Source organism: Lipotes vexillifer, unplaced genomic scaffold, assembly GCF_000442215.2.
Source record: "Lipotes vexillifer unplaced genomic scaffold, Lipotes_vexillifer_v1.1 scaffold926, whole genome shotgun sequence".
Lineage (NCBI taxonomy): Eukaryota > Metazoa > Chordata > Mammalia > Artiodactyla > Lipotidae > Lipotes > Lipotes vexillifer.
The window spans coordinates 1,617,079-1,628,143 of NW_006798085.1; the positions used below are offsets into that span (position 1 = coordinate 1,617,079).

Below are 11,065 nucleotides of genomic sequence, written 5' to 3' on the forward strand. Positions count from 1 at the left end.
CAGGGAGAAGCAAGAAGCTTTGGTTTCTTTCTACTCAATCTGTGCTGAAGCGGGGGAGCTATGGCATTTACCAGTCCAAAATGCCATTTCCATTCTCTTCCACATGGCTGGACTGTGCTGGATGCATCAGAGCTCCAAGCCTGGCAAGACAGATGCCAGTTCTTTGGGCAGTCCCAGAGAAATTTGGGCACTGAATGCACAGATCTACTCTTCCATCTCCAGGAATAAGCTGAAAGCTGGAATGTTTCATCCACTCACTCTATACTGAGCAGGGGGGAGGATATATGGTATCTACCAGCCCCAACCATTGTCTTGTTCTCCCCCAGGAGGCTAGAATGTGCTAGATCCCTTAAAGCTCCTAGACTGGCAAGTCAGATGCCAGTTCTCTGGGTAGCCCTGGAGAAGTTGGAGCACTAGATGCACAGATAAACTCTTTCCTTCCCCAGCGGAATGTTGAGAGCTAGGATTTTTTGTCTTCTTGCTCTGTGCTCAGCAGGAGGAAAGATCTATGGTGTCTACCAGCCCAAGCCACCATCTCTGTTCTCCCCTAGGGAGATCCATCAGATTTCTAAGACTGGCAGGACAGAAACCGTTCCTCAGAAAACTTGGGGTGCTAGATGTGTGAATCAATCCCTTCCCTCCCTAAGAGAAGTTGGAAGCTAGGGGCTCTCTTCCTTATCATATGGTGCTGTGGTGGTGGCAGGGACTCTGGTGAGAGGCTGTCTCAAATCTCCCTACTGGCTTCAGTGTGTCTGGTTTCATGTTTGCCCTGGGTACAGGAACCTTTCAGTTAGTTCCTGGATTTCTCACAAAGGGAATTTGTCTATGAATTGTTGCTGAATTGGTGTGTTTGTGGGGGAAAGGATGGTCCAGGACTTCCTAATCCACCATCTTGCTGATGTTATTCTCTTAAGAATTACATTTTTTTTTTTTTTTTGGTCAGATGTGACTAGCTGATTCTAAAACAGATACAGAAAGGCAAAGGGCCAAGAACATCCAAGATACTTTTAAAGAAGAGGAGCAAGGTAGAAGGATATCAAGAGCTTATTATAAAGTCCAATAATTAAGACTATGGTATTTGTGCAATGACAAATAAACTCATAGGGGACTTCCCTGGTGGCACAGTGGTTAAGAATCCGCCTGCCAATGCAGGAGACATGGGTTTGATCCCTGGTCTGAGAAGATCCCACATACTGCGGAGCAACTAAGCCCATGTGCCACAACTACTAAGCCTTCACTCTAGAGCTCGCGAGCCACAACTACTGAGCCCGCATTCCACTACTACTAAAGCCTGTGTGCCTAGAGCCTGTGCTCCGCAACAAGAGAAGCCACCACAATGAGAAGCACACTTGCCGCAACTACAGAAAGCCCACATGCAGCATTAAGCCCCAAACGCAGCCAAAAATAAATAAATAAATTTATTTTTAAAATAGACTAATAGAACAGAACAAACAATTCAGAAACAATCTGACACATATGTAGACACTTGGTTTATGACAAAGGTGACACAATAGAGAAATGGGGAGGAAAAGACATTCCCTATAATAAATGGTACTGGGTTGAATATCTATATGGAAAAGACAAAACTTGGTCCCTGTATCTCATCATACACAAAAGTCAATTTCAGGTGGACTGCAGATCTAAATGTGAATGGCAAAAGCATAAAGCTTCTAGATGATAATATGGGAGAATATCTAAATGCTCTCAAGGTAGGAAAATACTTCTTAAATGGAACACAAAAAACCCTAGCCATAAAGGAAAATACTGAAAAACTAGACACATTAAAATTTAAAACTTCTGTTCATCAATGGATACTATAAAGAGATTTGGGAAGGGTTTGCAACCAAAAAATTCAAAAGTGGTTCGTAGCCAGAGTACATAAAAAATTCCTACAAATCTATAAGAAAAGAATAAACAACCCAATAAAAATGTGCAAAAGACTTGTATAGGCACTTCACAAAAGATAACCAAATAGATAATAAACATATGAAAAGAAGTACAACTGCATTAGTCTTCTGAGAAATGCCAGTTAAAATCGCAATGTGATATTACTACAAACCCACCCACCAGAATGGCTATAATTTAACGAGTGATAATAACAAGTATTATCAAGGATGTAGAACAACTAGAATTCTCATACATTGCCAGTGGGAATATAAATTGGTTCAATCACTGAGAAAAGTTGTCATTATCCATAAATTTGAAAATATGCATTCCCTATGACCCAGAAATTCCAATCCTAGGTATATACCCAACAGAAATTCAAGTACATATAACCAAAAGACATGTATAATAATATTCATAGTACTGTTATTTATAATAACCCCAAACAATAAACAATCCAAATATTCATTATCAGTAGAATGAATAAACTGTGGTATATTCAAACAAGGGAATAATATACAAAAATACAAATAAAAAACTACAGCTGCATGCAACATCATGGATATCAAAAAACATAACATCGAACAAAAAAAAAAGTTCCCCCCCAAAATACATACTATTTGATTTCATTTATATCAAGTTCAAAATGGGCAAAACTAATCTATGATGTTAGACATCAGGACAGTCATTCACTTTGGAAAAGGATGGTATAGTGATATGGTGGGGGTTTTGAGATGCTATTTCTATTTCTTGACCTGAGTTCTGGTAACATTAGTGTATTCACTTTACAGTAATTCATCCAGTTGTACAATTATGATTTGTGACCTTTTCTGTATGTATGTTACTCTTCAATAGAAAAGTAGGGGAAAATGAAATAAAGAGCTAAGTGATGGGTATTTATAGACTAGTCAGATAAAACTGGTCCTCTATGAGGGCCACCCTGCAGGCAACGCAAATGGTTTCTCTTGGTTATGTTCTTGGGGATTAAAGGACTTCAGAAGTTCTCTAGTATAGAGATCTTCTCTATAACGTAATCACAGATAAACTACAAGTTATTTTTCACAAGATCTAAGAGAGAAAGAAAGATGAGACCTACATGCAAATAAAACAAAACATCAAATAATACATTACAAAAAACTTTTTGCACCATCATAGAGGTAATGTAGTTAGGGCTTTTCTCCATTTTACTATCTAATGATTCTAGAAACCAGTGAGACATTGCCAGTGGAACTATTTACTCACCTAAGCACAGTTGACAATTCACAGGCTTATCAAGGCCTGAGGAAAACAGGCCTGTTACAAATGTCTTTGTTTTACATGAACATCTCTAAAGGCCCCAAATAATAATTCAAGCCAACAAGTGTTTAAGTACCCTAACTATAATCAGCACTGTGTACCACGTATTGTGGAAAAAGACAAAAAGAAAGGCAGATTTCCAAGGAGCTCTAATATAAAGATACAAGTTTTATTAAACACAATAACAGCAATAACTGGAGAATGATTCCAAGACAGGATATGGTGGGTGGGTTGCAGGAGTAGAATCGGTAAGAGAGAAAATGGGATAGGTATAATGCAGCCAGTTGATCAAAAGCCTTGAATGTCACACTGAAAAAATCTAGATTTAAACCTATAGAAAATGATCTTATCTGGATCCCACTCTCCTAAAAAATTCTTGGATTTAGCGATTCCCAGTCATTTTCTTGATCAACAGGCCTTAATAATTAACATCAAATCTAGATATACTAATGTCCTATCTAGTTAAACCAGAGATGTTTTGTGCAAAGTTAACATTGACTTCTATGACATCACCTCAAATAATTAGGGACATATTCCAAATATTGCTAACAGTCCCCAATAAACCCTTATAAGTCTACACAAACATATTTTTCTAAACACTTAAACCTTAGAGTTTCAGTTAGAGTATCTCTTGGGGAAATCATCTGAATGAGACACTACCTTTATCTGCCTCCCCCACAAAATAATCTTTCAAGCATTAAAAGATATCTAATACTTAATATAGTGGCTGACTCATAGCAGGCTTTCTGTTTATTGAACTAGATTGTTAAATTACACCAGTCTATTAACCTTACTCATCTCTCTCATGGTTTAGTAGACTTTGACCATCACCCTCTCTCAACCTCTCTCTCCAGACTGAAAAAACAACTAGAAAGTCCCTCCAACCTTTTGATCAATTTAATTTGTTTTCTGGGGATTTGTATCAGCTGTTAAGTTTTTCTTGATGAGCAGCCACCAGAATCACCTATATGATTGTGAATGCAAATCCACTTTTGGTCTTTTATATGGAAAAGATAAGAGTTTTGTTTCATCATTGTTTTCAACACCCTTCCTGATAATGCCCACCATATTCTCGGCTTTGAGGACCACAATCACAACTGGGTCAACTTCTTCATAGACAGATAAACAGTGATTTTTATTTTAATCTTTTTTACTCTAACAATAATATTGTGTATTGTCTAACTCAGAGACTGATGAGATGTATTTAGCTCCTGAGATCATCTCCAATGAGCATCCAGATAAACCTACAGATACTTAGCTACTCCAGCTGAAGAAGACAGGTATGATTCCAGAAGGTCCAAAGTGACCCTTTCATTTTTTATCATGAGCAACTGTGCCCCCACTGGGAAGGCTTTCCTAATAAGTCCCCAGGAGAACTTTGCTGATCTCTCTGCTATGCATCCTGACTGCCCTAATTTCCTTCTGTATTCTGTTTTTAAAGTTTTTGAATTGAGGGATGACATACATACATCTTCAGTGATTTCTAGATCCCTTTCTTGAGTCATAACTGAGCCCATCATCTCATAAGCATGAATAGGTTTGCATGACCTTATACAATGAAGTGCCTCTGACTATTCTGCCCACTTGGTCTCATGAGATCTTCCTGCAATTTATTCTCATCAGTTTGCCTTCACTCCTTGCAGATAAACTGGTGAGAAACCTGAATGTTCTGCTCATTGAAGGGTGTATATTTTTATCTTTTTTCCTCTCCATCTAAGAGCTGCTGTAACCGCAGCTGTTTGTGTTGAAAACTAAAATATAAAAATATGACCTACGTGGCCAAATCCCACAGGTTGTTTACTTCCTTATTTATGAATCAGATTCTGTCAGCACAACTTAGAATCTTGACTGCCAGCAATACTGCAATTAAATGTCCTTGCAAAGCCAGCAGAGGGTGCACCAGGGCACTGGAAATTTTACCTAAGATGTAGCTGTATTAATTTAATAGCCAATCAATGTTTCCTTTTTTTTTTTCTTTTCTTGGTATACTAAAACTAACACCCTCAAGGAAACTTATGTTGAATCTGGGCTAAAATTCCTTCAAAGCATACTCGAATTCTCCTGAAAGTGAAGTTCAGGAAGAATAAGGAATACATGGTTAAACACAGTCTGGCCAAAATGTAGGTAGAGTAGAAGAAAATGATGCAGATCGGAGCCCTCTCCTTTGCAAAAATTCCATAGCTCTACCCAGCTACCAGACAAAAGGCTCTAGGAAGTAGTATATTATAGGGGAATGGGCACTGAACTGGGAGTAAAGAGACCAACTTCCATTCTAATTTTGATCAGAGTTGTATGACCTTGGACAAGTCATTTCCCCCATAGGAACTATGTGTTCTCCAAGGGGAATGATCAAATGGATTCATGGCCCCTCATAACTCTAAAAAACTCTGACTCCAATTGATGTCAGCAAATGTAAAAAGCCAGTGTGCTTGTTACTACTTCTCCAAAAGATTAAAACGGAAAAAATAAAGGACAGAAGATAAGGTGCTGTATTTAAACCTAGACAGAACTATTTGAAGCACCACGCAAAGGCAACTAAATGCCATTACAGACCCTATGAGAATCCCACACCATCACAGGAGCCCCAGAATACAGCTGTTCTACTAATCCTCAGCCTACAAACAGGGGTCTGTCCATTCTGAATGCCAAAAGGCCTTGCCACCATTTGACTAAGGAAGTTCAATTCCTTCATCTTTTCACAGAAAACCAATGTTCAGCTGCTAAGTATTTCTACTGGGCATAGTCGCGGGGCAGGGGCGAGGGTTTGTTGTTGGGAGGTGGGTAGATAAAGGGAACCAGAATCCTAGTTAATTATCATTTAGCTACTGTGTTTAAAGTTTCAAGTATGAGAAGCATGTCTACTGATTCTCTTTGATAAGCTGTTATATAAGTTGAAGTGTGCTAGCAAAACATTTTAAGGCTCAGGACAACCTTCCAACGCAAAATGTAGAAACTGTGTCCGCCCTAATATTAAAGCATTATCATGAATGTGACACCAACTTTGGATGGGTGGTCAAAGTAGCACGAATAATGTTTACAGAGTATGACAACGACTCTGGATGTGGTAATAAATATAGAAGGCCTGGGTCACTCACCTCAAGGAACTTATTTGTACAACTTGCCCTCTTCCCCAAGAGGAACAAATTGACTGTTATTCTTTAACCACCTCAAAAGGATCCTTGGCTGCTTCTCTTAAGTTTTACGTGAGACAAAATATGGCAAACAAGAGAATACTTAGTTTAAGGGCACTAAATTTCCTTAAATAAAGAGCTAGAAAAAGTAGAAAACAAACACCAAAGCTAACAGTTTGCTAACCAAGGCACAAACACCATAAAGATTGTATTAAAAAACAAAAGAAACAAAAAACAAACCAAAACAAACAAACAAAAAAACTGGGAGACTATTCTTGAGTCATTATTCCATCAGTAGATTCCTGCTCACAAGCAAGCAGGAGTGAAGACACTTCACACCAACCCTCCCCACCCCACTCCCCAAAAAAGAGTCAGAACCGGCATGCAAAGGGTGAGTTTTATTCCAAAGATTTTTTAAATTGCTGTTTCAGAAGTTGTCTAGCAAGACGGCATATTTCTACCAGAATTCCTCAGGGGCGCTGATCCTCACTAGAACACCGAGGACAATCCGTCTCAAATTGCAGGTAAGTGTGAACAAGCCCACGATCTGGTCAGTGCACCAGCACCCCGGCGCAGAAAACACGGTTCAAAGTTGTTTCAACGGGCGTGGAGCAGTTATTACAGCTGTTTACAGCTCCAGCTCCAAAAGAGAGTCTGCTAGTGCTGGCATCAGCTCTGGACACGAAAAAACAAGCACCGCGGGCGCAGAATCTCACCGGGAGCAGAAGGGCCAGGCTGCTGCCGTTAGTCAGCCAGGGGGGCAGCGCCCGCACCTTCGCGCCGCGGCCCGGCCGGGAGCGCCGCCAACTTTTCCCGAGGCAGCCGGAGCTGGGGGCGGCGGGCGCCGGCCAGAGTTCCCAAGTCCGGAGGTCCTGAGAGAGCCAGGGTGAGCTGGGCCAGGGACCGAGGACAACCTGCCCCGGGGCGACCTCTCCCCAGCTCGTCCGCCCCCTCCCCGATCCCGCCGTCGAACTCGGCTCGAGGTGGCAAAGTCCTCCCCGGGCCCCCGCCCTGCGCACATGGGGAGGGGGGCCTGCCCCTCCAGAGTGACTCACCTGGTGCCCGTCCTGGGCGTCTGGGGGGAGCGTAGCTTCTCCCCGTTCCAGCAGCTGCTGCTGCGGGGATGGCTGCCCGAAGTGGCGGGTGATGGAACCTTCGGGGTCGAGGCCACCGGGGCTGCTCAGGGTGCCCGAGGTGCCGAGGTTACCGGGACCGCCAAGGCTGGACTCGGCTCCCCGCTCCCGCCGCAACTCGGAGCGCAACTCTAGGTAGCAGCACAACGTCAGCAGGTGGAGGGCCAGCGAGAGGCCAAAAAAACCCAGGAAGAGCCGGCAGCTGTTCCCTTCGCCAGCCCGGGCAGGGGCCCCGCGACAACCGCAGCCCTGGCTCCCGCGCTCCCTCGGCGCTGCCGCGGGCTGGAGTTCCCTGCGCTCCACCTCGGGGTAGCCCATGGCCTCCGGAGACACCCACTCTCTGAGGCCCGGGAGCCGCCGCGTCTGCCTCAGCCCTTCGCGATCCCTGACAGGCGGCTACTGTCCTGCCATCGGCTGGGGACTGCAGGGACCCGTTCCTGCGCGACGGAGGCTGGGCGGGACCGAGCAGGGAGCAGCCGCAAGTGCAGCTCCACTCCGAGGGGTGGAAAAGGGAGGAGGAGGGGCGGGAGACACGGGCGGCTCGGTCCCGCGGAGGGAATGAGGGAGGAGGCCCCGGCCGACCCCGCCCCGTGCCTCAAGCGGCTGCCGGGACGCCCAACCACCGAGCCCGCCAAGCCTTGGCGCCCCGCCCCATGCCGTTCCACCCGGGGCCTCCAGCTGCGGGGCGGGGTCTGGGGGCGTGTGGGTGCGCCTCTGCCCCGTGGCCCCACCCAGCTCTTCTCGCTCGCCCCGTTCCAGTTGGTGATTGCGGCTGTCGTTCATCCTTGGACTCCGCCCCAATTTAACCCTTGAGCTCCAGTACGGGATCGGGGGCGAGGAAAGGGGGAAGAGGAGGGAAGGAGGGGGAGGCTGAGAAGAATTGGGAAACCTGGGAAGGAAAGTAGAGCAAAGAAAAGGAGGCGGAAACTAGTATTAATAGAAATGTTTGCAATTAACTGCAGTTGTTAATAACATCATCCAGTACTTATCTGTTGCTTTCAATCTTCAAAGCGTTTAACAGACGTCAAACTAATTAAAACAGTTTTGGGTTTGGAGTGAAACCATGCCTGCTGGGTTTGCAATCCAATGGCGCGCCAAAAGAAAAGGAGACCCAGTAGCCTGAGAGCCAAAGGGAGTGAGAATGAGGTGGGACTGAGACAGTCCCACTCCTGGAGTGAGTCTGGGGCCTCAGTCTAAGTGACGAAGAAGTCCATCTGTGCCAGGTGGAACTGAAGTGATGCTGCCTCACGCAGGATAAAACAGTCCCCTAGGATTTCTTGGTATATTAATTAATTCAAAGTATTGATCCCTTTACATGTAGAAATTGCTGTTCGAGAGAATCTACAGCCAGTGTAGTTTTCTTCTTCCACCGCAGCGGAGTTTTGAATGGAGAACAAGTGCCTTCAATGAGCAAATGGGGAAACTGAGGGCCAGAATAAGGTGGATTTTTACAAGGGTGGTCCACAGAATGGCCAGACAGTATTGGCATCTCTATTTGCAGACAACTGTTCTAGCCTCTCCACCCCTCTCCTCCTCTCCCTGGAGTAGTCCCTGGGGGAAGTTCAACAACTCAGCCAAATGTTCCAGATGGACACTGCTGCAACTGCAGCATCTTCAACCCTCTGAAAAGGGTTCAGAGCAAAACAACAAACAAAAAATGTGGCAAATGTCAGAACAATAGACCCTGAAATGAAAGATGGAAAGGATTAGTTGAGTCGAAATTAACAAGAGTTACTAGTCCGAGATTATAGAGAGCTAAATGACCATAGCAGGGGAAATATGTATGCTTCTTGGTCACTATGCACTCCCATTCCCATGTTATGAATAATTAGCAGTTTTATTGACTTGAAAAGGGTAGGCCTAAGACCTAGGCTGGTGAAAAAGAAGAAAAATAGGGGGAAATAGAAAAGAAGAGAAACAACAAAATGAAAGCAAAGCATATGGTGGGGAGGTCAGTCCAAAGATTACAGAGGTCATAAACCTTAAATATATTAGCCACAGCCAATTTTTCTTTCAGACACTTTGGGAATGGCCTCAGTGCTTCAGAAACATCTTTGTGTCTCCTCATTAGCCCTTACGTATGAACTATAAAGTTTGCAAAGAATATCATCATCATGCAAATAAGAAAATAAAAAGGGGCACTTAGCTAATCTCAAATTCTGCTTACTCAATCAAGGAATTCTAGATGCTGGCTGGAGGAACTGCCAGGCTGATTTAACTTAATTATCACAGCCCAGGATTATTAGAAAGAATGCTAGACTAGGAGTCAGTAGAACTGACCGTGCCACTGGTTTGCTGGGTCATTCTGAGAAAGTCATTGCTTTTGAGGACCTTAGTTTCTCCAACTGTAAAATGAGGAGTTTGAACTTAAACAGCTATAATATTGTGTTTTATCTGTGTTATCACTGACTGTTTTGACTTGGTTGCATAAAGGGTTCAAAGAGGCTGCCTCTTCTTCCCCTAAAGTGAAAAGGGAACAAATAACAGCCACTCCTGGGAGTGGTGGTGGTGTTCAGGGGCCTTACTAGTCTCAGCTTACCATGTTCTACCAGGCTTTTCACAGCTTGACTGAAGACCCTGGGTTGCACCATTGCCTTCAGAAGTCCTGCAAATTGCATTTGATCTGGGACCTCACTTTGGTTCCCAAGAGGAAGAACATATGGCTTAATATGAAGTAGAAATATTGGAATGGGGTAATCCAGTGAGGAATGTACATGGTTAGATGTTTTTGTTGTTGTTGTTGTTTATAAATTTATTTATTTTTGGCTGCGTCGGGTCTTCGTTGCTGCGCACGGGCTTTCCTCCAGTTGCAGTGAGCAGGGGGCTACTCTTCGTTGCGGCGCGCAGTCCTATCACGGTGGCTTCTCTTGTTGCAGAGCACCGGCTCTAGGCACGTGGACTCAGTAGTTGTGGCACGGGCTCTAGAGCGCAGGCTCAGCAGTTGTGGCACTCAGGCTTAGCTGTTCTGCAGCATGTGGGATCTTCCCGGACCAGGGCTTGAACCCGTGACCCTTGCATTGGCAGGCGGATTCCCAACCATTGCACCACCGGGGAAGCCCTACATGGTTAGTTTTAAAAAGTATTTTGAAGTGTTAATTCAGTTCGCTTCTATGCTTCCATAAGTACCCCATCCTCTACAGCACACGTCTCAAAATGACAGCCTGCAGGTTACATCCAGCCAACAGATGTGTTGTGTTTGGTGCAGTGTTGGCTAAAATTTTGGATAAAAATAATAATTGCCAGGATCCAGAAATCAGGAGATTTCACATAAAAAATCCCTATTTCTTTAAAGCATGCTAACACTGGATCCACATTCCCATATGGCTACAGTCAGCTAGAATTGCCCCCTTGAGACAAGCATGAGCAATCAAGTTCCACACAGTCATCCCCACCTCCTTCCTTTAGTCTCCATTACTGTCCTTGTTACCCATTTCCCTTACCTGTCTGGCCCCATGTACTCTAGGAGACAAGATATCAGCTCCTTAGCATGACCTATAAACTGCCCTTCCAACCTCATCTTCTGCCACCCTACAAGGAACCCATACTCCCACAATCCTAAAGTCACTGACACTTCTCACACTTGTGTGTCTTTGCACAAGCTGGTTTCTTTGCCAGGAATGC

At 44.1% G+C, this 11,065-nt stretch overlaps 1 protein-coding gene across 6 annotated transcripts in view; it reads right to left on the reverse strand.

Annotated features, from left to right (window-relative positions):
• EDA (ectodysplasin A) overlaps window positions 1-8,004 on the reverse strand; it is a 406,119-nt gene extending 398,115 nt beyond the window's left edge. For 4 of the 6 annotated variants that reach the window (XM_007470138.1, XM_007470136.1, XM_007470139.1 and 1 more), the window contains exon 1: window positions 7,367-7,998. In XM_007470138.1, coding sequence (XP_007470200.1) covers window positions 7,367-7,762 — 396 coding nt within the window. In that variant the 5' untranslated portion in view covers window positions 7,763-7,998. Of the gene's footprint in view, window positions 1-3,126; window positions 3,178-7,366 lie in introns of all 6 variants that reach the window. The other 2 variants (XM_007470140.1, XM_007470135.1) reach the window with 2 other exon arrangements.
• Between the last annotated feature and the right edge of the window lie 3,061 nt (window positions 8,005-11,065).